We start from the raw sequence: 26,758 nt of genomic DNA on the forward strand, positions 1-26,758 counted from the left end.
GATGGAGGACTGTGGCAGAGCTCCAAAAGTGAACTCTGCCCATTGAGGGCATTGGAAAAGTGGAAGGATGTGAACATCTGGCCAGTTCTCAAGAAGCTATACTCATTGACAGAAATGCAACACCTTGAGATGCCAGTCCATGACGACCACTGTCCATACCCATCAGACTAAGTTGAAAGAGAAGGTCCGCCTGTTTGAAGATTCACAGCTTGTAATGGGAAGACCTGGATGAAGCGAGAGGGAAAGTCAGTAAATGCCCCACCCTTCAGACCTGTACAAATGGCCACTGAGGGGTGAGTGGGACAGTGCCATTTTGTAAGGAGAAGCTGGAGAAGTAAGGAGGATTACAGATCAAAGATCCTGGTTGGGGAGCACTGGGCTCTGGAACAGCATACCCAATCAGGGAGCACTGGGGTGTAGCGAGTTGCGGAGGTTTGTGGACTTGGTGGAAGAAGAGGCAACACCAGACGGCTTGGCGGAGAAGGTTGTCTGTTCCCCCAAACCAGAGGCAGAAGTGGGTGCCTACATTCCAGCCTGACCTCTAGCTCATGGGCAGGCCAAAAAGCTAAAGGCTCTACTAGTTGAGCATCCATTGGTTTCTTCCTTGGCCCTACTAAAGGCCCCACTCCCTGCCTATCCCTCACATCCATCAGGGCTCTCTACCCTGAATGATGCCCATTCAGCTGTATACGTGAGGAAAGAGGAGGCCAAGGAGAAATAGGTGTGAGCATGGCTGTGCACTTGAAGATGTGGACTTGGATGCCTTGAGTGGAGGTCCCTGTTATGCTGGTTGCAACCTCAATGGGGATAGTTGATAAGTCACTGAGTGCCTCATAACCAGGAGGACTGTCTTTTGTTGATAGCCGCAGACTGCCAAAGTTTGTATAACCCCTTCCTTTGTTTTGTTGTGCATGTTGCACATTTTCCTGTTGGATTGAGGGACTAGAGCTGTGAGAGGGTCATACACCATTTACCCTGGACCCTGCACAACCAGCCATAGATTGTACCAAAATTCCTCCATGGACTATGCCCCAATGCCCCTTGGACTTTGTCCCAAACCCACTGATGGACTCTGCTCTGGGAAGGGCATCATCCACCTTCTGGAGCAGAGACTGTCATTTATTTTTTGGCTGACATGATTGATATCTTATAGGTTGTTGAATGGTTGGGTACAACCATTGTAAAAGAGGGGAGGAATGTAGGAGTGGTAGACTGTGGCTGATGTGATGTTAAACCTGAAGATACCATTCGCATCATTGTATTGTTACAGTATATTGTGTAATTTGAAAAATGTCTTGTGGTTTTTGTAAATATTGTGTTGTATGAATTGTCTTGTGATGTGATTGTTACTTGTGTAATGTATAGTAGTATGTAAGGTATAATGTATAGCAGTAGGAATGTAATATTTTTTCATGTAGAATGTTTGGTAAGAGAGCTCTGCCGAGCAACAGACAGTGGGGTAAGAGACAGTTTAGTGTTGGGACTAACCCACCCAGGGCAGGGTCAACTGAGAGGGAAAGTGATGGTTTATTAAAGAAAAGTAAGTGAGCGAAAGTGACGGATATATAGTCAGTCGGCTGTGAAGGCCACATAGAATGGTTGATTTGTGGCAATGAAGGCGTAGGAGAAGAGACGGAATGCCAGGTAGCGTGAACCTCGAGTGCTGACAGAGACATAGGGTGTAAACAATAGTGAAACAAAAGACTGATCCTCTAGAGAAATGGCCCCAGACGATAGGAGCAAAACGACGGGACCCTGGAGGCCAGGCATTTTAAATGTCAATAGGTTACCTCTACTGGCGCAGGATTTTAGTAGACAGGCCCCTTAAACATCAAGGTACCGGGTCAACCTTGACTAGCAGTAGCCCGCTAAACGTCCAGGAGTGCAAAGCGTTTTGTTGCTATAATGCCTTGTTATAAAGGCATTGTACAGAATTAGAAAAAACATGGCTGATTTCAAGAACAGTGCCACACCTAACAACAGGTTGTTTATGGTATTGCAACTGATTTCTGTTCATTTTAAGCCCTGTGTAGAGTCTGTGCTCTTCACAGAGTAGTAAAGAATTATCAAAACATATATACCATACTTTGTGCAATGGCGTTACTAACTATATATGTGACACCCTGGCCTATCAGGTCGTCACAGGGTATTGTGCAATCTGCCCTTCTGTGCAATATACATCTCCTCCTTGGTTACGGGTCCCTCACCTTTGGTGTTGCCAAGAACAAGCTAATTAAAATCCTAGGAACACTCTGCACCACACCCACCAGACACACCAGTGGACGGCCTGAGTGGAATAGGGTCGCCCACTTGGGGAGGTGGTAAGGGGGGGGTCAGGAGTGTCAGGAGACAGTCAGTTAAGCAGTGACTCTCAAGAAGAGAGGTCACAAGGGAGTTAAGGAGTAACTCTCAGAAAGTTAGGAGGTCAGAAGCTGGGCTCCTTGGAACTACTAAGTAGCAGACATTGGTCTGGGCCTGGTAGGAGCTGGACCCTGGTCACAAGGGGATCATGACAAGGGGCACGGACTGTCGAAGATGACAGCCGGCGGCCTTGTGCCATCACTGGGCAGGGGCCAGGGCACGACAGGGTATGTGGACCCTAGGTAAGGGAGTAGCTTCAGGTGTCCTGACAATTTACCCGACGAGGACAGAGCCTTCAAGATCTATTCTCCACCCGCTCCAAAATCGGGGTACTAGCACAACAAGGGGGATAGGACTTTCCACTACACGGTCCAGAAAATCCCAAGCGTGAACCCTGAGAGCAAGCTTCCCCAGTTAGCCACACTGGGGAGCGGGACCCGATTAGTTTCAGACTAAAGGGACCAACTAGAAGACAAGGTGCCACAGGAAAAGGTCATAGGCCAACAGGCAACACCAACTGACATGGGACCCAGGCGTGCTCCCCCTCAGTGGCAGCGGTGTCCAGAACTTTGGTTTACTACAGTTATCGGTGTCAGCGTTATTGGACTGAGTGAGTACGCAAGTGACCCTCATCTCCCCAACGGCACCTCCCTGTCTCCATCACCGAGTCCCGGGGCATTCCCCCTACCCGTGGAAGGGTTAAACACCTAGCTGCCTACATCATCGTCACCGGGTACTCCCAACCGCAGCGGTGGTACTCCATCTTACCACGCACCAAGGGTGGCGTCACAAACTTTCCACACCATCCCCTGTACATAACCCCCTTTGTTTGAGGAGCCGCACGACTCCCGGGTCCGGAGGCCTCTCGAGCCACCGCGGATCCGGATCCGAGCAGCCCGGCTGCCGACACGGGGGCGACACACCCTCAAACTAAACTTGGCACCACGAACAGAATCCGAGCAGGACCAACTTACCCTGGTGACGTGTATTTTGAGGACTGGGAGCCACAAGTCAAGATTCCTTTTCCCGCCAATTCCGCCATTTTTTTTGCGCCAAAACGCCGTCTTCCCCGCGAAAGTGCGCGAAGCCGAAGCCCCGCTCTTCGTACCGAGTGTGAGGCCGGAACCAGAAGTTCCCAGAGGGCCACAGCGCGCGAAGGAGTGCTGAGTGAAAACCAAGGGGGCATGCAAAGATGTCGGCGCCAGACGATGGAAGTGTAGCAGCACTGCCTCCACCCGACCAGGGTAACACTGGTGCGGCGGACACCACTCCGGTCGCAGGAGCGGCGGCATTGGGACCCATGGCGATTGTTCCAATGATGCCGATAACCTTGCCCTATGAGCTGGGTGCCGCCTGGCTCCCACAGTATGATGGCCGACCAGACTTGCTGCAGGGATTCAAGAGAAAGATATGTAATGTACTTGATATGTATGCCCCGACCGGATGGCAGCGAGCGTCTGTAGTGCTCGGGCAGCTGACCGGCGCTGCCGAATTGGAAGTGGAGACATGGACTGAGGCGGATCGGGTCTCGGTACCCGCCATCTTTAAGAGACTGGGAGCTGCGTTTGAGACCTGCACTGAAGCTGAGCTGAGGATGAGGTTCTACAGCTGCAAGCAACGGCCCCAAGACAGCATTAGGGATTACGCCTTAAAGTTACAAGCGGCGCTGCGGACCCTGAGACTGACCAACAATATTGGAGAGCCAGAGGGGAACAAGATGCTGGTGGAGCAGTTCCTGTAAGGCTTATGCGGGCGTCACACGGTACGATATATCAGGCGATATGTCGTCGGGGTCACGTCGTTAGTGATGCACATCCGGCATCGTCTGATATATCGTAGCACGTGACAGCGGTGAACGAGCAGAAATACTCACCTTCTCGTTCATCGTTGACACGTCGCTCACTTTTAAAAAATTGTCCGTCCGGTTGTTCATCGTTCCCGTGGCAGCATATGTCGCTCCGTGTGACACCCCGGGAACGGCGAACACAGCTCACCTGCGTCCCACCGGCAATGCAGAAGGAAGGAGGTGGGTGGGATGTTTACGTCCCGCTCATCTCCGCCCCTCCGCTTCTATTGGCCGGCTGCCGTGTGACGTCGACGTTCAGGAAGAGGATGTTCGCCGCCCACAGCGACGTCGCCCGTGAGGAAAGTACGTGTGACAGGGGGTTAACGACTTTGTGCGCCACGGGCAACTAATTGCCCGTGACGCACAAACAACGGGGGCGGGTACGATCGCTCGTGCAATCGCACGATAGATTGTACCGTGTGAAGCCCACATTAGGGTCAGAGGAGGACCGCAAACAGCTTCAGCTGTAGGCCCTGGAACATCCTGCTTTGGACTTTGTTACTTTGAAAGAGCAGCCAATCAAGGCCCTGCAGCCCCTGGAGGCTCCTGACTCTCCACTCCCGTCTTGGTAAGCAGGTACATCATTACAAGTGAAGCCTTGGCACTGCTAGAGCCAGCTCCTTTAATAACGTCCAGGAACAGAACAAGTGATTTGTCTGCCCAAGTACAGCAACTGAGTAACGATGTCGCAAGGATTCTGGAGGCGACTGCCCAGAGGACGTTCCCTTGATGAGGAAGCGGACCCCGACATATAAAGGACGGAGCAGTGACCGGTATGGACCACCTGTTTGTTGTAAATGTAGCAAGACTAGCCACTACGCAAGGAGCTGTCCTTTAAACGGGCAACCCCAGGGGCCAAGGGCCAATCCCCAGGAATAAACTCCCAAGGCCCAGCAGACTGGGGAGAGCGGTATGTAGGGGGAAGGACCATCGTTTCCATCACCCTGGATGGGATCCCGACCTCTGCACTCCTTGATATCGGCTCCCAGGTACCGACTATTCCCTATGTACTATATAAGAAGTTTTGGCTTGATGACGAACTTACCCCACCAGATGACAGCCTTACCATCTATGCCGTTAATGGGTTACCAGTGACTCAAATCGGGTTCAAGGAGGTGACCATTAAGGTGGGCCGGGTAGAATTGATGACGCTGTGGCACCCTGGACAAGCCAGGACGTCACAGGTACTGCAACAACACACCCCACACCCCGGTTAGGCACATTAGCCGCACACACAAATCCTTGTTGCCTCCCTCCAGGGGCTGATGTCCACACCAGGTGGGGTGGAGCCAGGCGGTTGGCCCCACCCACTGAGGAGTTCACAGTCCTGGAGGTGGAAAAGGAAGTCAGAACAGTTAGAGTTGAGTTAGGGAGAGTGAAGGAGAAGGAGTGAAGTGGCAAGTGAGGAGTGGACTGACCGTGTCCGGGTACGTGGCCCGGGCACATACAGCAAGGTTGGCAGACAGTGGTGGCCGTCTGCAGGAGTGGCCTATCGACGCGGAACCGTAGGGCCGGGGCTGGTACCCTGCCCGTCCGCCCAAGCGGACCGACCTGCAACAGAAGCCCATAACCGTCCTGAACCGCTTCCCTGGAAGCTACCAAAGACGGTGCCCACCCGCGGAGATGCACCGGAGACACCCGCAGTGATCGTACCTAGTCCTGTACCGGCTCCGGCAGTCTGTCCCATGCAGGAGGAGGCGGAGGTCAAGCGGGAGAGGAACCCTGTACCCATTCCCCACGCCTCGGCTGAGGCTGCGCCGTGTCATTGCTGCGAGGCAGCGCCCCAGGCCATGACACCGCGGGACCTTCCACAGAGGGCGCCAGTGATGGGCAGCGTGGTGGAAGTCTCGCGGGGCCCGACCCGCGCGCAGGGGCAAGCAGTGGCCCCTTACTGGGACAGGGAACCGACCCCGCTAGGCCGAAAAATTGCAGAGAGAGAAAAGCGGAGAGCTGAAGTGATAGCCCGCACCATCCAGGAGAAGGAGAGTCTCCACAGAGCCACCTTCCGGGTACGGGGCCCGATCCATGAGGGGCAAGTCAGGAAGTTTGATGTCCGTCGGGGGTATGGATTCATCCTTGAGCCGGGCCTGGAGGCCGAAGTCTTCGTAGACCGCCGGGACGTTAATGCCCACTTACCGGAGGACCACCCGGGCCGTAACCTGCTCCCAGGGGATCTGGTCCAGTACACGCGACATTGCGGAGAGAGGGGCTGGTTTGGCCTGGACGCCAAACTGAGAGGAGGCCAGGAGCCCCAAGCACCAGCCCAGCCCCCTCCCCCGGTCTGTGGGGTGGACCTGAAGTGAGTCAGCGTTCCTCCGTTGCACAGTTGTCCATTGGGACCATCAGCACCGTTATGAGAGTAAATGAAAGTAATCAACCAGATTGTCAACCGTGATTGAACCAGCCGTTGCCGGCAAGTTTGTCCCAGTGGGGACCTTTTGCACCGTGCGTAAGGAACTGCTTACGGACACGCCCGAGAACTTGCAGGGCAACCACAAACTTGGGGCATGTAAATATTTGGCTTAATTCCGTTGCCGCCTCCGGAGAGGCAGATTGGAGGAAGGGCCCGCAGTGGAGTAGGCTGGGGCCCGGCCACCACCTGGACTGGTGGCCAACCTCCGGGGGTCAGGGGTTCCCCATGGACGTGGGTCCCCCTGAAAAGACCGTAGGGTATGAAATACCGTACCCGTACCCGCTCGGGCAGCCTGCAACTGGACTGAGGTCAAGGGATGCTGCCCATTTTTTTAGGGGCAGCATCAGGACCAGGTTGTTTGGGTGGGAGAGAGCGGAAGCCGTGTGTTGTTAATAAAAATGTATCGTTAGTAACGTTAAAGAAAGTGCCTCCCGTTAAGGGAAGTTTCATGAAAAATGCTTATGTTAATATGTTTGCCGTTTACCATATATTTATCTTTTTCAGTTGCAAAAATAAAACCGGTGATGGACGGGAAGCCCGCGGACGGTCTGCATTTAACCAAGGGGGAATGTGGCACCCTAGACAAGCCAGGACGTCACAGATACTGCAACAACACACCCCACACTCCGGTTAGGCACATCAGCCGCACACACAAATCCTTGTTGCCTCCCTCCAGGGGCTGATGTCCACACCAGGTGGGAGGAGCCAGGCGGTTGGCCCCACCCACTGAGGAGTTCACAGTCCTGGAGGCAGAAAAGGAAGTCAGAACAGTTAGAGTTGAGTTAGGGAGAGTGAAGGAGAAGGAGTGAAGTGGCAAGTGAGGAGCGGACTGACCGTGTCCGGGTACGTGGCCCGGGCACATACAGCAAGGTTGGCAGACGGTGGTGGCCGTCTGCAGGAGTGGCCTATCGACGCGGAACCGTAGGGCCGGGGCTGGGCGGTGGCCCACCGGTACCGAACCGGGGAGCGAAGAGAAGCCAGCACAAACCGGCAGGGCCTGCGGACCCCGACCAGGCTGGGAGTCGCCGTTAAACTGGTTAAATCCGTTAGCGACGGGAACCTCCTGGGTTTCCTAGCAATCAAGACCCGATTGAAGGCAACCGTCCAAACCGAAGCGGGAGAGACAGCTACTGCCAGAGCTAGAGCTCCCAGGGCCAGAGCCTGCGGGCAAAAGGGGCTCCCCCGGCATCTATCCAAGCTGGGGAGCGGGTTACCGGTGGGAAGCCATCGGGACCGAAGACACACACACCAGGTGCAGGGAAAGGCAGCCACTACCAACCATCCGAGAGTGATCACAGCAGCCGGCTGCGGGACCCGTCCATCCAGCCGTTTGTTTTACCGGAGACTCTGTATCTGTTATTGGCTGAGTGAGTACTACCGTGCCCTCTGGCACCGCGCTGCCCCCGCAACCCTGCAACTCACCTACCCTGCATTCCTCCCTCCACCTTACCGGGCCCCGGGACCACCAACCCCTACCCACGTAGGGGAAAACATCCCAGCTGCTCCCTAACAACGCTCCAGGGATCCCCGTCACCAGCAGCGGTGGTGCCCCAACCTCACCACGACCCGTGGGTGGCGTCACGAACCAAATTCCCAAACCAAACCAACCCCTTTCACTCACGGGCGAGGAGCGGCGCTCGAGTCCCCGGATCCGGCCCACCGCTCGAGCCACCGAGCAGCAGCAGCAGCCGGACCCGAGCCGCGAGCGCGGTCGAGCAGCGCAACCCCCCGCCCGCGACAACGCAAGGCCTCATAGTGGTACAAAATGACCCTAGTGATCAGAACCCGAAGATCATTTTAGGCACAAATGTCATTGAGAATTGTATGGGAGAAGTACTGTTTTTGCTTTCACAGCTGTCTGAGACTGCAGGAGCAGGGCTATGAAAAAAAGATTCAGAGGAATTATACATATACTACCGGGGTTGTGCAAGGGCGCACAACCTAACCAGGTGAGCAATTTCATAATATAAATATACAGAAATCACTCCAGGGGTGCGTCTCATATGCGCTATACTTTTTTTCTGCAGGAGCAGGGCGGCAGAGAGTCCTGCAACGTGAGATCCGAGCAGCCTCCTGCAGCGGCAACAGGTAAATCTCTCTGGAGGTGAGATAGGTGGTGTACAGGTAATAGATGTGACCCCTCTTGTAGTGCCCCCACGAAGTGAAATGATGATATGGTGCAGGGCAGCTGTAGGCTCCCGTGGACAGGATTACCAGGCAGTGGTAGAGCCCTCAGAGCATTGGCCCACCGTGTTTACGGCCAGAGGGGTAGTTGACGTCTGGAAGGGGAGAGTGCCCGTGCGAGTGTTAAATTGTGTGGAGGAGGAAGTCACACTACCCAGATATGCCACCATAGCCAAGCTGTTTGTAGTTAATGCAGATGACATCCATGCAACAGGTTCCTCAAACCAGCGTAGTCAGTTGCCCAGTGACAGCCCCCAGGGCCCGGTAGAGAAGTGGTGTCAGGAATTACACGTGGGCACCAATTCTACACGCGCACATCATAAACAAGGGGTCTACAGGGTTGTCAAGGAGTATGAGCAGGTGTTTAGCAAGCACCCATTGGATTTTGGGCGGATAAAAGGGGTACAACATCACATACACACAGGCACTCACCCACCTATCAAGGAGAGGTTTAGGCCCATACCACCTGCCCACTACCAATGTGCCAAAGATATGCTCAGAAACATGAAGGAAGCAGGAGTGATCCGCGACAGTTGCAGTCCCTGGGCTGCCCCACTGGTACTTGTGAGAAAAAAGATGGTACGATGAAGATGTGTGTAGACTACCGACAGATTAACAAAATCACACACAAGGACGCCTACCCCATGTCCCATATTGAGGAATTGTTAGCTGCCTTGAAGTTTGCTACTTACTTTTCTACCCTTGATCTCACCAGTGGGTACTGCTGAGGAGGACCGGGAGAAAACCATGTTCGCTACCCCGATGGGCCTATGTGAGTTTAACAGCATGCCATTCGGGCTGTGTAATGCACCGGGGACGTTTCAGAGGCTGATGGAGTGCTGCTTGGGTCACTGTAACTTCGAAACAGTCTTGCTGTATCTGGACGACGTCATCGTCTACTCCAAGACATACGAAGCACACCTGGAGCACCTGGCTGAGGTGTTTTGACGCCTTGTCCAAATACGGGATGAAGCTTAAGCTGTCCAAGTGCCACCTGCTGAAGCCGAAGGTACAGTACTTAGGGCATGTGGTGACTGCCGAAGGTGTGGCACCGGACCCCGAGAAAATCACAGCCATACAGAACTGGTTAAGGCCCACCACCGTCAGAGAAGTGCGGCAGTTCCTGGGCCTGATGGGATACTACCGGAGGTTCATCAAGGGGTACACACAGATGGCGGCCCCCTTGCAGGACCTTCTGGTGGGTCAACCGGTGCATGGCAAGTCCTCGGGACCTCCATTCCAGTGGGGTAAGGAGCAAGAAGATTCCTTTGAGTGGATGAAGTCTGTCCTGACCGGGGACGAAATCCTGGCCTATCCCGACTACGGTCTTCCGTTCATACTGTATACGAATGCCAGTAATGTGGGGCTCGGAGCTATCCTATCACAGGTGCAGAAGGGCAAGTAGAAGGTGATAGCCTATGCTAGTCGGAAGTTGAGGCCCACGGAAAGGAACCCAGAGAATTATAGCTCCTTCAAGCTAGAGTTCCTGGCACTCACATGGGCCGTGACAGAAAGGTTCAAGCACTACCTTGCTGCTGCCAAGTTTACTGAATACACGGACATTAATCCATTGACTCATCTGAATACAGTAAAGCTGGGAGCCTTGGAACAGCGCTGGGTCACAAGGTTAGCAAACTACGATTTTTTTTATAAAGTACAGGGCTGGTCGCAAGAACACTAACGTAGACGCGCTGTCCAGGAAGCCCCATCTGTTCGATGATGGGAGGGATGAAGATGACCTGGGAGAGGTTGAATTGCCTGCGTTCCATCAACCCCCGTCTGTGGAGCCGCCTCGACCATGTGCCCATCAGCAAGAAATGAACTGTGACCCATTGCCTCACCATGGCTAGCAGAAAGCCCAGGATAGGGACCCTGCAATCAAATTAGTCAAAGCCTTGCTGACCAGAGCTGATGCCCGTCTTGAACTAGGCGCCCCAGAGAGGCCAGAAAATTGTGGCAGGACCGGAGTTGGCTTCATCTTCACCAAGGCAAGCTATGCAGGAGCTTGACCAACTCCAAGACCCATGAGAGGATCTGCCAGATCGTGGTACCCCGGGCGTATGTCCCAGTGGTGCTGGAAGCATACCATGATGGTGCCGGGCACTTTGGATGGAAGAAGCTGGAGATGTTGCTGATGCTGAGAAGTCACTTCTACTGGATAGGAATGAGAGACTCCATAGAAGGCTGGTGTAGGAATTGCGGCCATTGCGCCTTGAGAAGGCAGGATGGCACCGGTCAGCGAGCACCACTTCAGCCGATTGTTGCCAAGCAGCCCCTGGAGATCGTGGCTCTGGACCATGTCAAGTTGACCCCCAGCAGAAGTGGGTATACGTATGCGATCACGATGGTCGGCCATTACTCACGGTTCTTGGTGGTGGTGCCCGTTAAAGATTTGACTGCCAGCATTGCGGCAAAGGCGTTCCAGGCACATTTCTGTAGGCCACTTAGGTACCCCGATCGAGTCCTGATGGATGAACGCCCTGCATTCAAGGCTGAAATCTTCCAGGAGTTCTGCAGTCTGTATGGGTGCAAGAAGATATGTACCACACCCTATCATGCACAGACGAATGGGATGTGTGAGAAGATGAACCACCTAGTGATCAATCTGCTAAAAACCCTTCCTCTTGAGGAGCGGAACCAGTGGCCTGAAAAACTACCAGACCTGGTAGACATCTACGACAACATTCCGGTGGGATCCACCAAGTGTATCCTAGCTGACCTGATGAGAGCTCGAAGAAGACTTCCAGTGGATTTGGAGATGGAGGTGTGATGCCCTGGAGACCCCAGGTAGTCACAGTTAGGCCCCTGCATAACATCTTCCCACACTTAGGCAACACCCAGCCAACCAAAAACCCTAGTAACCCCCCCTTAGGGAAAGATAGACACACCAGTGGGAGTGACCAGGCGATTGGTGCACGCCCACCCAGGGGTCTAGACAGCCCGGGGAGGGAAAACAAACAGAGAAATCTGAGGTTCAAGTTGAGAGGAGGTGTGCTGGGGCTGTGTGCGGCTCCAGCACAGGAGGTCAAGTTAAACGGTACCAGGGTAGGAGCCCTGGTGCCTTTGGCTAGGTGGCAGATGGTGGTCTCCATCAGCAGGAGATGGGAAGACAGTTCGGTGGAACCGAGGTGGACCGGAACAGGGTAGTGGCCCGCCGGTACTGACACGGTGAACTGACCCGGAAACCGTAGCACAAAGGGGGGTACTCAGACCCTGAAGCCAGAAACCGGAAACAAGCGGACTTAATTAACCGATTGAGGCCAGGACTAGAGGTCCTGTCCCACCCAAAGTCCCTCATAGAAGACAACAGCCCACCGATACGTGATAGGAAGTCACCGCCAGGGCTCTTAGATCCCACGGGCCAGCGTCTGCGGGCACGGCTCCTTAGGCCACATCCAGCAGGGAGCGGACACCTGAGTTTCACACTAGGAACGTCCACCTTACACAAAATAGTAGCAGGAGGAGGATAGAAACCACCAGCTGGGTGGGGGACCTGAACGCAACCCGCCGCGGCATCGGCCACCATCACCTTGGTTTACCAGAGATTTGTGTGTTTTACTAACCGTGAGTACACTAGCACCCCCGGCGGTCACCATCCCCTGCACCAAGCCACCAGGTCCTGGGGCCACCATCCCTGCCCACGGAGGGGTTAAAAACTTGCTGCACAACATCTCCCCCGGGTGCCCCGTAACTGCAGCGGTGGTGTCCCAACTCACCACGCACTGTGGGTGGCGTCACGAACTTACTACGGCCTAGCCCGTACATCTACGTCCCCCCATTTATTCGGCGTGTCCGCGAGACCCCCGGGTCCGGAATCCCTCGAGCCACCACCCCTGAAGGCCCAGACCCGAGCTGCGCCGGCTGCTGGCACGGGGGCGGCACAGAGGTCAAATTGCCTGAAATCTACGCGCCCGGAGAGGATTGGGACTCACGTCGCCAGATCCAGTACAAGCAGATTCAGAAGTGCATTGAAGAGAGTTTGAATCAAACCCGGGAACGGCAAGAAAGAAACTTTAACAAGCAAGCAAAAGCAACTCCATTCGCCCCCGGTAAGATTGTGTTAAAAAGGAAGAGGAAGCTGCATAAGTTAAGGCGGCGGCACACGCTACGATATATCGGGCGATATGTCGACGGGGTCACGGATTCCGTGACGCACATTCGGCATCATTCCAGATATCGTAGCGTGTTACAGCTACGAGCGACTGTGAACGAGCAAAAATACTCACCTTATCGTTGCTCGTTGACACGTCGTTCATTTTCATAATGTCGGTCACATTCTTGGATGCAGGTTGTTCGTCGTTCCCGAGGCAGCACACATCGCTCCGTGTGACACCTCAGGAGCGACGAACACAGCTTACCTGCGTGCCACCGGCAATGCGGACGAAAGGAGGTGGGCGGGATGTTACGTCCCGCTCATCTCCGCCCCTCTGCTTCTATTGGGCGGCCGCTGTGTGACGTCGGTGTGACGCCGAACGTCCCTCCCCCTTCAGGAAGAGGATGTTCGCCGCCCACAGCGAGGTCATTTGGGAGTAAAGTACGTGTGACGGGGGTAAACGACTTTGTGCGCCATGGGCAATAAATTGTCCGTGACGCACAAACGACGGGGGCGTGACCTGTTATCTGTGACAACCTGGACTAGCCAGGTCGTCACAGATAACACACAAACACCCCCACCCCCATTAGACAGTGACACCAGCCAAACACAAAACCCCTGTTGCCTCCCTCCAGTGTCTAATGTCCACACCAGGTGGGGCGGAGCCAAGCGGTTGGCCCCACCCACCGAGGAGTTCACAGGCCTGGAGGCGGGAAAAAGAACAGTTTAGTCCAGGAGGTGGAAGTGAGATGAGTAAACACTGGGGTGTCTGGGTTTGTGGCCCAGGCACTGACAGCAAGGTTGGCAGATGGTGGTGGCCATCTGCAGGAGTGGTGAAGCAACGCGGAACCGTAGGATCGGGTTGGCCCGCCGGTACCGACCGGGGAGCGAAGTGAAGGCAGCACACACAGGCAGGGCCATCGGACCCCGACCAGTCTTGGAGCCGCCGACAATAGTCAAATCCGAATGTGACCGGAACCCCAGGGGTTTCCTAACAACCAAAGACCCGATAGAAGGCAACCGCCCACACCATGAGGGTATACAGATACCGCCTAAGGCTAGAGACCCAAGGGCCAGCGCCTGCGGGCAAACGGGCTCCTCCGGCATTCATCCTCCGGGGAGCGGACTACCGTTGTGGATCCATAGTAGTCAACTGAGTACATCACCTGTCCGGGGAGAGACACTGCAGCCGGCTGCGGGACCCGTCCATCCAGCCGTTTGGTTTACCAGAGACTCTGTCATTGACTGCCTGAATGAGTACACCAGTGCCATCCGGCACCGCGCCGCGCTGCCCCTGCAACCCTGCACCCCAGCCATCCAGCCTCCCCGTATCATCACCGGGCCCCGGGACCACCGACCCCTACCCACGGAGGGGGAAAACAACATCCCAGCTGCTCCCTACCATCGCTCCCGGGATCCCCGTCACCAGCAGCGGTGGTGCCCATCTTCACCACGACCCGTGGGTGGCGTCACGGACTAAATCCCCCAAACCAACCACCCCTTTCACTCACGGGTGAGGAGCGCCGCTCAAGTCCCCAGATCCGGCCCACCGCTCGAGCCACCGAGCAGCAGCAGCCGCAGCAGCGCTGGACCCGAGCGTTAGCGAGCGACCAGCCGCAGTGACGGCGTCCTCCCCGCCCGCGACATTAACATTCCCACAACCCGTGGCAGATCCAGAACAGGAAAGGCTTACTAACACTGCACCCACTCCAGTACCTAGAGTAGCGCCTGTACCCTGGCCACGCACATGTAGGATCCTACCAGCAAAACCTAACACTGAGGGCGAGGAACCTGTAGATAGTGTTGCTGCCATGCCACCAGAAGGGACTGAGGAGTTAAGGAGGTCAACCCGTCCTAACTTTGGTCAGCCTCCACGGAGGTATAGAGAAGAATGTTAAAAATACCAGTAGTTTAATGGTGCCATAGAACTGTTAGGTATCAGTGTTTTCATTTGTTGTTTTCCATAGTTTATTATTTTCCATATAGAAAATGTTAGCAAATAAGTCTCGAATCAACCAGTTTTTTAATGAAAAGAGTGAAAGTTACTTGATTTACAAGAAGATTGTTAAAATGTGTACACCCGGTACATGGACTTTGTTGAGTTTACATATATAGTAAAACTGGAACACGGTCACAGGACTGGATGTGACCAATACGAACTTGTGTTGCTGTACATAGTTGTACCTCCTGTGCCCACCAGAGTTGTCTAACACAACGCCCGGGACCTTAACCTGGTCACGGACCCACCATAGGTTTCCAGGGGTTCAGGTTGTTTGGGTGGCGGGTTAATGGGATCCAGGACATTGAGACTGGACAGTCATGGGATGAGGCTGCAAAGGTGCAGGTTGAGTCTCCGCTACCACTGAAACCGGTAGCGTCCCACCGTTGAGCTGATGAACTCTTAAAAATGTTGCATAACATTTAAGTGACAAGCCTCCCTGATGAGGGATGTATGTATAAATAAAAATGTTAATTTTTCTTACCTTTTTCCACAGTTAAAAATAAAAATAAAAAAATAAATCTCTGATGTCCTGTAGCTCGGGGACGAGCTACATTTAACCAAGGGGGAATGTAACGCCCTAGCCTATCAGGTCATCACAGGGTATTGTGCAATCTGCCCTTCTGTGCAATATCCACCTCCTCCTTGGTTACGGGTCCCTCACCTTTGGTGTTGCTAAGAACAAGCTAATCAAAATCCTAGGAACACTGCACCACACCCACCAGACACACCAGTGGACGTCCTGAGTGGAATAGGGTCGCCCACTTGGGGGGTTGGTAGGGGGGGGTCAGGAGTGTCAGGAGACAGTCAGTTAAGCAGTGAATCTCAAGAAGAGAGGTCACAAGGGAGTTAAAGAGTAACTCGCAGAAAGAGAGGATGTCAGGAGCTGGGCTCCTTTGAGCTACTAGGTAGCAGATGTTAGTCTGGGCCTGGTAGGAGCTGGACCCCGGTCGCTGGGGATCGTGACAAGGGGCATGTACTGTCGAGGAGGACATCCGGCGACCTTGTGCCATCACCGGGCAGGGGTCAGGGCACGACGGGGTACGTGGACCCTAGGTCAGGGAGTAGATTCAGGCGTCCGGACAATTTACCCGACGAGGACGGAGCCTTCAAGATCCGTTCTCCACCCGCTCCGAAATCGGGGTACTAGCGCAATGAGGGGGATAGGACTTTCCACTACACAGTCCAGAAAATCCCAAGGGTGAACCCTGAGAGCAAGCTCACCTAGTTAGCCACACTGGGGAGCGGGACCCGATTAGTTTCAGACTAAAGGGACCAACTGGAAGACAAGGTGCCACATGAAAAGGTTACAGGCCAACAGGCAACACCAACGGACACGGGACCCAGGCGTGCTCCCCCTCAGCGGCAGCGGTGTCCAGAACTTTGGTTTACTACAGTTGTCAGTGTCAGCGTTATTGGACTGATTGAGTATGCAAGTGACCCTTACCTCCCCAACGGCACCTCCCTGTCTCCATCACCGAGTCCCGGGGCATTCCCCCTACCCGTGGAGGGGTTAAACACCTAGCTGCCTACACCATCGCCACTGGGAACTCCCAACCGCAGCGGTGGTACTCCTCTCCATCTTACCACGCACCACGGGTGGCGTCACGAACTTTCCACACTATCCCCTGTACATAACCCCCCTTTGTTTGAGGAGCCGCACAACCCCCGGGTCCAGAGCCCTCTCGAGCCACCGCGGATCCAAATCCGATCAGCCCGGCTGCCGACGCGGGGGCACCACACATACATCTATTTGTATCACCTGCAACTGAATAGTCTCATTCCACCAGATAATTGCAAAAAAAAATAAATTGTTTTTTTAACTAATTATTAAAACATACTGTTCATTATATTGAAGCTCAGATCTTTAAAACACCACTCCAATGGGTTTTTTTTCCATCACTGGAGTGGTGCTTTTAACCTAAGTTCCCTGCCCTGAGTGATATACTTACCCTCTGGCATCTTCACCTATTACTGACAACGTTCCGGTCCTGCGGCGCCATCTTGTGCCCCTATCTTCTGACTGTCCGGAAGTTAAAAGTTACTTCACAAGCTTTCAGTAGTACAAGTCTATCGGAGCCAGGACGAGGCTCTCATTGACTTGTATTGGAGTTGTGACCTCCGATGCGCTCCATGAATTGCCGAAGGCAGGTCACAAATCGCTAGTGATCGTCAGGATCGGCAGTGATAGAAGATGAAGGAGCCAGAAAGGGAATATAAGACAAGGGACGGGAGACATATTTAAATCATCACTCCAGTGCTGAAATAAAAAAAAAAAGATGGAATGGTGATTTAAATGTAAGTCCCCTGCCCCCTGTCTTATACTCACCCTTCAGCGTCTTCATCTATTTCCAACGTCGCTTTGGTTGATCTCCTATGATTTGTGACCTGCTGGCAGCTTCAATGTTTCATGGAGCGGCCGGAGGTCACAACTCAATACTAGTCTATGGGACCCTCGTTCTGGCTCTCATAGACTTGTATTGAGAAGTTCCAGGCACAAGATGGCGTCATGGGCATCAGTAAAAATTGAAGATGCCAGATTGGGAGTATAAGAACGGCGGCATGGGGCTTAAATTTAAAGAGCCACTCCAGCCTTGAAATTAAAAAACACACACGGGAGTGGTGCTTTAATCAGAGATTAAAGGGGACCTGTCACCAAGTTAAAAATAGCAAATTTTTGCTCACATTTTACATGGAGTAACTGCAGACTTTAACCTCAAGCATGGGAAAGCCCTTTAAAGAAAAAAAATCCACATAGATGAAAGAACTGCTGATGTCTCATTCTCAGCTAAGTACTGAGTACGATCACTAAGGGGTACTTTGCACACTACGATATCGCAGGTGCGATGTCGGTGGGGTCAAATCGAAAGTGACGCACATCTGGCGTCGCTGTCGATATCGTAGTGTGTAAATCCTTTATGATACGATTAACGAGCGTAAAAGCGTCGTTATCGTATGATCGGTGTAGGGTCCGACATTTCTATAATGCCGCTGCAGCGACGGTACGATGTTGTTCCTCGTTCCTCCGGCAGCACACATCGCTGTGTATGAAGCCGCAGGAGCGAGGAACATCTCCTTACCTGCGTCACCGCGGCCCACGCCGGCTATGCGGAAGGAAGGAGGTGGGCGGGATGTTTACGTCCCGCTCATCTCCGCCCCTCCGCTTCTATTGGCTGCCTGCTGTGTGACATCGCTGTGACGCCACACGACTCGCCCCCTTAGGAAGGAGGCGGTTCGCCGGCCAGAGCGATGTCGCAGGGCAGGTCAGTGCATGTTAAGCTGCCGTAGCGATAATGTTCGCTACGGCAGGAATCACAAGATATCGCAGCTGCGACGGGGGCGGGGACTATCGCGCTCAGCATCGCAAGCATCGGCTTGTGATGTCGTAGTGTGCAAAGGACCCCTAAGTATATTCAAAGACTTAAGTCATTTTCATTTCAACACAGACAAAAGGTTAGAAAAACAGCTGCATAATCTTAAAGTGGATCTATCAGCAGATTTCACAAGAAAACAGTATGCATTATCAAACAGATCTCTTGGACCTGAAAAGACTGGTGTACTTACACTGAAAATGTAGGTAAGACTGTCAGTTTAATTCTGATATTACGATTAGTCTTTTTTTAAGTTTAGATGTGTTCGGTCTCTGCCCACCCGTCCTGACTCTCGGCTGCAGCTTGTACTGAGCAGGGTGAGATTTTAGTAGGTCAACGAAGAGGAGGGACACTGAGGAGCTGTCAATGCGGGTATATGAGCGGCGATTCAGCAGCAGAGATTGAGATATTACTTTTAATAAGGATTATACCGACATTCTGATTTGGATTATCAAAGTAACTACACCAGCCTCATCAGGTATACAATATCTGTTTAAGCATTTATGTCCGGTTAGACGTATCCTTTAAATCAATTAAAACAGTACCTAAATAATGCTGCAGCAAACATATATCAAGGCTGGGTCTTTATTTGGAAATTTTAGTTCAAACATTATATTCCTGGAAAATGAACAGCAGGAGGCAACAAACTCACCGATAATGAATGTTGCTGCAAATCCCAGCGGGGCGTGAACCCATGCAAGTCCTTTTGTAGGAAGGTAAACGATTTCTGCCGTGCCATTTATATAGGCTCCTCCGACCCACGTCGCTGGCAAAGAGAACAGAGAAAAGGCAATTGTGCTGATAAACCTCATATCACTCACAATGAAGCTGCAGGTGTCACATAGCTCCACTATCACCTGTATACACCTGATATATAAGGGTCTCCTGGCTGCGGTTTTGTCGCCCCCGCTGTCACGTGACCTAAGAGACCCCAAACATATGGAGTAATGTGGGGTGAACGGCTGCCTATGTACAGAGGTCTTCTGAGTCTCATACTTCAGTCCTTTTCTACCCCCTGGGCCCACAGTATATCCACAAATGTAAAAGTCATGAGATGTAAACAGTCTATTTATATCATATACGTCTTTTATATCTCGAGCTATTCCAGATCTAACATCTAATATTCATCTATCTATATACAGAATGTTCAGACAAATATATCTATTATTAAGCATTCTATTTATCATCTATCAATCATCTACATTTTGTATCAGTCTATCTACAGTTTCTCATTAATATCTATCTATGCATCTATATATATCATATATATCTTTTATATCAAACTCTGCTATATCTATTTATCCATCAATCTATCTCATATCTATCTATCTATCTATCTATCTATCCCTCTATCCCTCCATCTATCCCTCTATCTGTCTATCCATCTATCTATCTATCTATCCCTCTATCTATCCCTCTATCTATCTATCCCTCTATCTATCCCTCTATCTATCTATCTATCCCTCTATCTATCTATCTATCTATCTATCTATCTATCCCTCTATCTATCTATCTATCTATCTATCTATCTATCTATCCCTCTATCTATCCCTCTATCTATCCATCTATCTATCTATCTATCTATCTATCTATCCCTCTATCTATCTATCTGTCTTTCTATCCCTCTATCTATCTATCCCTCTATCTATCTATCCCTCTATCTATCTATCTATCTATCCCTCTATCTATCTATCCCTCTATCTATCTATCCCTCTATCTATCTATCTATCTATCCCTCTATCTATCTATCTATCTATCTATCTATCTATCCCTCTATCTATCTATCCCTCTATCTATCTATCCCTCTATCTATCTATCCCTCTATCTATCCCTCTATCTATATATCCCTCTATCTATCCCTCTATCTATCCCTCTATCTATCTATCCATCTATCTATCTATCCCTCTATCCCTCTATCTATCCCTCTATCTGTCTATCCATCTATCTATCTATCCATCTATCTATCTCTCTCTTTCTATCTATCTATCTATCTATCTATCCCTCTATCTATCCCTCTATCTATCTATCTATCTATCTATCTATCTATCTATCCCTCTATCTATCTATCCCTCTATCTATAACTCTATCTATCTATCTATCCATCTATCCCTCTATCTATCCCTCTATCCCTCTATCCATCTATATATCTATCCATCTATCCCTCTATCTATCCCTCTATCTATAACTCTATCTATCTAGCTATCCCTCTATCTATCCCTCTATCCCTCTATCCCTCTATCCTTCTATCCGTCTATTCCTCTATCTATCTATCCCTTTATCTATGTATCCCTCTATCTATCTATCCCTCTATTTATCCCTCTATCTATCTATCTATCTATCCATCTATCCCTCTATCTATCCCTCTATCCCTCTATCCATCTATATATCTATCCATCTATCCCTCTATCTATCCCTCTATCTATAACTCTATCTATCTAGCTATCCCTCTATCTATCCCTCTATCCCTCTATCTATCCCTCTATCCCTCTATCCTTCTATCCGTCTATTCCTCTATCTATCTATCCCTTTATCTATGTATCCCTCTATCTATCTATCCCTCTATTTATCCCTCTATCCCTCTATCCGTCTATCCGTCTATCTATATATCTATCTATCTATTTCTCTATCTATTCCTCTATCTATCTATTTATCTATCTATTCCTCTATCTATCTATCTATCTATCTATCTATCTATCCCTCTATCTATCCCTCTATCTATCTATCCCTCTATCTATCTATCTATCTATCTATTTATCTATCTATCTATCTATCCCTCTATCTATCCCTCTATCTATTCCTCTATCTATCTATTTCTCTATCTATTCCTCTATCTATCTATCCCTCTATCTATCTATCTATCCCTCTATCTATCTATCTATCTATCTATCTATCCCTCTATCTATCTATCTATCTATCCCTCTATCTATCTATCTATTTCTCTATCTATCCCTCTATCTATCTATCCATTTCTCTATCTATCCCTCTATCTATCTATCTATCTATCCCTCTATCTATCTATCTATCCCTCTATCTATCTATCCCTCTATCTATCTATCTATCTATCTATCTATCTATCCCTCTATCTATCTATCTATTTCTCTATCTACCCCTCTATCTATCCCTCTATCTATCTATCTATCCCTCTATCTATCTATCTATTTCTCTATCCCTCTATCTATCTATCTATCTATCCCTCTATCTATCTATCTATCCCTCTATCTATCTATCCCTCTATCTATCTATCTATCTATCTATCTATCTATCCCTCTATCTATCTATCTATCTATCCCTCTATCTATCTATCTATCCCTCTATCTATCTATCCCTCTATCTATCTATCTATCTATCTATCCCTCTATCTATCTATCTATTTCTCTATCTATCCATCTATCTATCCCTCTATCTATCTATCTATCCCTCTATCTATCTATCTATCTATCTATCTATCTATCTATCTATCTATCTATCTATCTATCTATCCCTCTATCTATCTATCCCTCTATCTATCTATCTATCTATCTATCCCTCTATCTATCTATCTATCTATCTATCTATCTATCTATCTATCTATCTATCCCTCTATCTATCTATCTATCTATCTATTCCTCTATCTATCCCTCTATCTATCTATCTATCTATCTATCCCTCTATCTATCTATCCCTCTATCTATCTATCTATCTATCTATCTATCCCTCTATCTATCTATCTATCTATCTATCCCTCTATCTATCCATCTATCTATCTATCTATGTATCTATCCAACCACTTGTTCATCTTTCAGATTAATTAATTTAACTTTGACTATTTTTACCAATTATCTCCTGCTCAGAGATCCTTCGTCCTAATCCCTTCCACTTCACGTAGAAGATCCTTAACTTCCTAATCAATTTACTATTTCAAGAGACAGAATACATAATTAACAAGAATCCAAAACGTAATTAATGAATTTAAGACAGGAAACTGCAATAATGATGTGAACACTGGAAAATGGAGTAAATGACAAACAACCTAAGATGACTTGAGATTTGATGACAGAGGTTAAAATGTACCAAATACACCGTGAATATTACTGGCTTCGACAATGTGGAGTAATAAACTTGTGCACATAACATTCTGGGAGTAAATTTGGGGTTCTCATCAAGCTTTCTAGGGTTTGGGATGGAACGAAAAGTGCATAAAAAATCCCAGAATCTGACAGACCCCAAAAGAGTAAATGATGAAGGGTCCATCGTCCATCAGTGCCCACTTGGATTAGTTGGAAAACAGATTGGACACCTTGGTGATCCTTCTTGTATGGGGGATCCCATTAAAGTCCATAGTCCATGGTCTGTTGGGAACCACTTAGATTAATTGGAACATGGATCCGCCATAGGGGTCATGCCTAATTTATAAATAGTATTCATGATAAAAATTCACCATCACTTGATAAAGCAAATGCACATTCAGTTCGAGGATGAAGGAAACCCAACTAGACTTTCCCGTATGAGAATGTTGGTTTATACAAACCAAATTGGACATGTAAAAAAGCCAACTAATAATATTTTAGAAAATATAAAAAGTGTGCATTAAAAAATATCATCTTTTCAAGCTCTCTTTTCGATCCCATAGACATTGGTTGTTTCCTTCACTTACCTGTAGTTGTGAATAGACCTACGAATATATTCAAGTTCCTTCCCCCTACAATGGCCACCTCGCTCTGCTTTGTGTTTTTCTCGATTCGTTTGGCTTTCCAAGCAGCCCAGAGACCGGTCACTAGAGTCATCGCATAGAAAATGATGACAGCTATCAAGCCGGGAACATTCAGAGCCATCTTCTCCTAACAACTTTCTAAAGTGGATAGAAAGAGTCAATCATAATAGATTCACCGATGGCTCCTCCGGCAGAAAATCCTTTGAAATTTCCCCACTTGTGCTTGACTGATCTATATACTGGGTCACCATATGCTGCAGTAGTGCTGGGTCAGCTCATCTCCTGGACCTCCTGTACTTGTGCAAGAAAAAACTTTTCTAGTTCCTCCAACAACAACTGGCAGGGGGGGACGTATTTGGCTGGAAGCCCGGGAGCTTCATTCACATGTGGACGAAGTAGAAGGGAGCTTGTGTTTATGTTCTTTATGTTTGCCTCTTTTTGTGTTTTGCTGTGTTTTTTCTTTGTTTCTTTCACTTTGCTCTTGCTCAGAATTCAGGACCCTACTGCAGAGATGGATTCCGAATCAGGCAGCCCATAATTAAAACATCATAAAAGTTTCTCCCCCCGCACCTGGGACAACATGGCCAGCCATACTAGAGGGGTTGTCTTCGTTGGATTTCTTTGAAATTTTGTAACATAATTTTGATTTATTGTAGGTCCTTACATCAGTTTCTTGAGAACCCCACCAATGACTACAATCACAGTGAAGAGTGATGTATGAAGATCTCACCCCTGGAAACCTATCCAATTATAATCCACATGCTCTGTTCATGGTCTCACAGCTCAGCCCCATCTACTTAAAGGGTTTTCCCATTTTCATAAATGGCTATTATCGGATACTCCATGTAAAGACAAGCAATTTTGCAATTTACAGCTTCCTAAAATGTTCAGCCATTCTTAGGATATTAATACTTTTGTACAGCTCATTTCCTAGGAGACAGACCACCAGAACATGTTGTCACGGGTGTCTCTTGTGCTTGACTTTTGACAACTCTGGGACCAGAGCTTCACATTTCTCTGTGAATTCAAATGTGTTTTGATGAAGCAAGGGTTAATGACTTTTTTTCTTGCTAGTAACTCCTGATTAGTTCACCTCAAGTGCGCCGGTTTGTGACCACTCGCATCTCCTTCAAATAGTTACATGATCCATCACCTGATGCCGGTAATAGAATCTCATTCTCTTCTAACCACCGTGGAGGGAGGAATTTCTCTTGGAGCTGCTGGTGTCATGCTGATGTTATGCTCCTGTAGCTTAGCAGTTGCAGTGCCCATTTTGTAGTCTAGTCAGCTGCAGCCATGGTGTCTGGCTGCAGCAGTCAAGCTTGTTTGTATATCCTTTTGTCTATGTCCCCCTGTTCGTTCTCCTTCCCCTGTCTACCTTTGGTGCAGTTGGTTTGTGATGACTCCCATCTCCTTTAAATAGTCACATGATCCATCACCTGATGCCGGTAATAGAATATCATTCTGTTTTGTCCACCGTGGTGGGAAGACGTTTTCTTGGAGCTGCTGGTGTTATGCCGCTGTAGCTCACATGTTGCAGTGCCATGTTTTGGAGTCTAATTGGCTGCACCCTTGGTGTCTAGCTGCAGCAGTCAAGTTTGATTGTATATACTTTTGTCTATGTCACCCTGTTTGTCCTTCTTCCCCTGTGTGTCATTACTCTAGTGGTGATGTCTAGCGTACTCACCGGCCTTGTCATTATACAGGGTGAGTGGAGGGACAGTAAGGTATTAGGTACATGAATGACTCATATAGGGATGTTAGGGGAGCTCAGGGACCAGACACAGGTTAGTGTCAGGAGGGGGAGCATCCCCCGCTCCCTATTGTCAAAGTCCTCTTCTCCTTTACCATCACCAATGATACCCGTGAATTTTGCAGCACGCATCTGTCACGTCATGTGTTGGACACTCTGTAGTCCACCCCTCTGGTAACATCAGCAGAAACACTCTGCCGGGAGTTAATGGATGAGCATCTGCAGCAGCCATAATTACCAAGCACAATGCTGAGCCATACATCACCAAGCATGATGGAGAGCATCGGATGAAGTGGTATAAAGCCACTACCACTGGAATCTGGAGGAGATATGTTCTCTATCTGCGTCTTATGGAGGCGTCTGTGTTTGGTGATTCCAGGAGAACGTTATCCCCTGACTGCATTGTGCCTTTTGTAAGGTGTGATGGAAGAGGGATACTACTATTTGTTTTTTTTAATAGTGTTGATCTTGACCCCTTTGCTTCAATGAAGGGAAATGTTAATACTTCAGCACAAGACATTGTGGACAATCGTAGCTTCCAGCTTTGTGGAAACATTTGGGGAAGGCTCTTTTCTGTTCCCCATTACTGTACTCAGTGCTCCAAGTTCATAAAGACATGGCTGGGGGAGTGTGCTGGAAGAACATGACTGGCACATACAACCTCGACCTCAACTACATCCAACTTCTTAAGGCATTAACTAGAATGGAGCTTGTGAGCTCAGCATCTCGCCAACATCAGGGTCACATCACAAATGTTCTTCTGGATGAAGGAGCAAAAATTCCCAAAGATGCCTCCAAAATCTTGTATATATCCTTCCTAGAAGAGCGGGAGCCATTATATCTGCAGAGTAGCGACTCCATATTAATGTCTATGGATGATAAATGGGAGGTCAGTAAAGTTAATGGAGAGGCAATGTGGGGGCCATAAAGTCTACCTAAGTGGGGTACTGACACGGGGATTTTAATTTTTTCTCTTTGAAGCTCTATGCCACGTCAGCTCCGGGTTCTTTGCATCACACAGTTTTTTTCCTGATGTATCCCTTTAAAATGGCATCTCGTAAATGAACCTTCCATTCCTGGATCTCAATGTCCGTCTCGCTTTACAACACAAATACTGGATAAAACCGCATTCACTTACAACAATTTACTGTGACAAGTGATTTGGCTTCACTGCTGCACGATACGCGTCCAGAATGGCAATCGCCCCCGAGAACAGTAACAAAGAAAAAGTTACAAAACTTCCCCAAAAAAATCCCAAAACATGACATTAACTTCAGCTCCTTTCCATCCCCCGGGGGCAGATACCAGGGTAAGTGGATTATCCTCTTCATCAGTATAATGCATGGGGTATTTAGGAATGTAAACTCCTGCCAGCAATTAAGAGTTGCTTTTTAACTTTTTGTATAGGAGCTCGAGGCACAAGGATTCTTTGTCAGATCTTATTGTACAAAATCAGATCAACAACTCATTTTGGGAACCATTAAACTGTGGACACAATGCCGACCTGGCCTCCTGCCATACTGAGCTAAAGCGTATATTCGGGCTCATTTATGAAAACTGTTAAATAAAAATACTGTAGTTTAGAGCTATCTGTAGAAACCAAAAAGTTGTTGACATGTCTATTTTTGCGATAATTAGACCAGTGAGCCAAACCAGTTGGTGCTGGGGAAGGATTGTACAAAGAAAAGGGGTTTTGTGGTACGGTCCATCATCATTAAACGGTTGCTCCGATCTTCATAGGTGGTTATCGTTGGATAGTGCTTCTAGGCTATGTGCGCACGTTGCGTACTAGCCCTGCAGATATTTCTGCAGCGATCTGAAGAGCACATGTGCGCTTTAGATCGCTGCAGAAATGTCCGTAGTGAGCGCCGATTCCATGCGCTCTGCCTGCAGCTCCTCCCATAGACAGAGCAGGAGCTGCCGGCAAAGCGCAGGAAAGAAGTGACATGTCACTTCTTTTTGCGCAGCGCTTCGGCAGTAGCCGAAGCGCTGCGCTCTGAGACGCCACGTGCGCACGGCCCCTGCACAATCTCCATAGACTGTGCAAG

General features: G+C 49.5%; 1 protein-coding gene across 1 annotated transcript in view; it reads right to left on the reverse strand.

Annotated features, from left to right (window-relative positions):
- The window catches only part of LOC142292266 (high-affinity choline transporter 1-like), a 39,747-nt gene extending 16,455 nt beyond the window's left edge, over positions 1-23,292 (reverse strand). Inside the window, exons 1-2 of the mRNA XM_075337498.1 lie at positions 22,901-23,292; positions 18,920-19,033 (exon numbers count right to left, since the gene is read on the reverse strand). Coding sequence (XP_075193613.1) covers positions 18,920-19,033; positions 22,901-23,078 — 292 coding nt within the window. The 5' untranslated portion in view covers positions 23,079-23,292. The remainder of the gene's footprint in view (positions 1-18,919; positions 19,034-22,900) is intronic.
- Positions 23,293-26,758: the final 3,466 nt, after the last annotated feature.

Source organism: Anomaloglossus baeobatrachus, chromosome 2 (assembly GCF_048569485.1).
Source record: "Anomaloglossus baeobatrachus isolate aAnoBae1 chromosome 2, aAnoBae1.hap1, whole genome shotgun sequence".
Taxonomy (NCBI): domain Eukaryota; kingdom Metazoa; phylum Chordata; class Amphibia; order Anura; family Aromobatidae; genus Anomaloglossus; species Anomaloglossus baeobatrachus.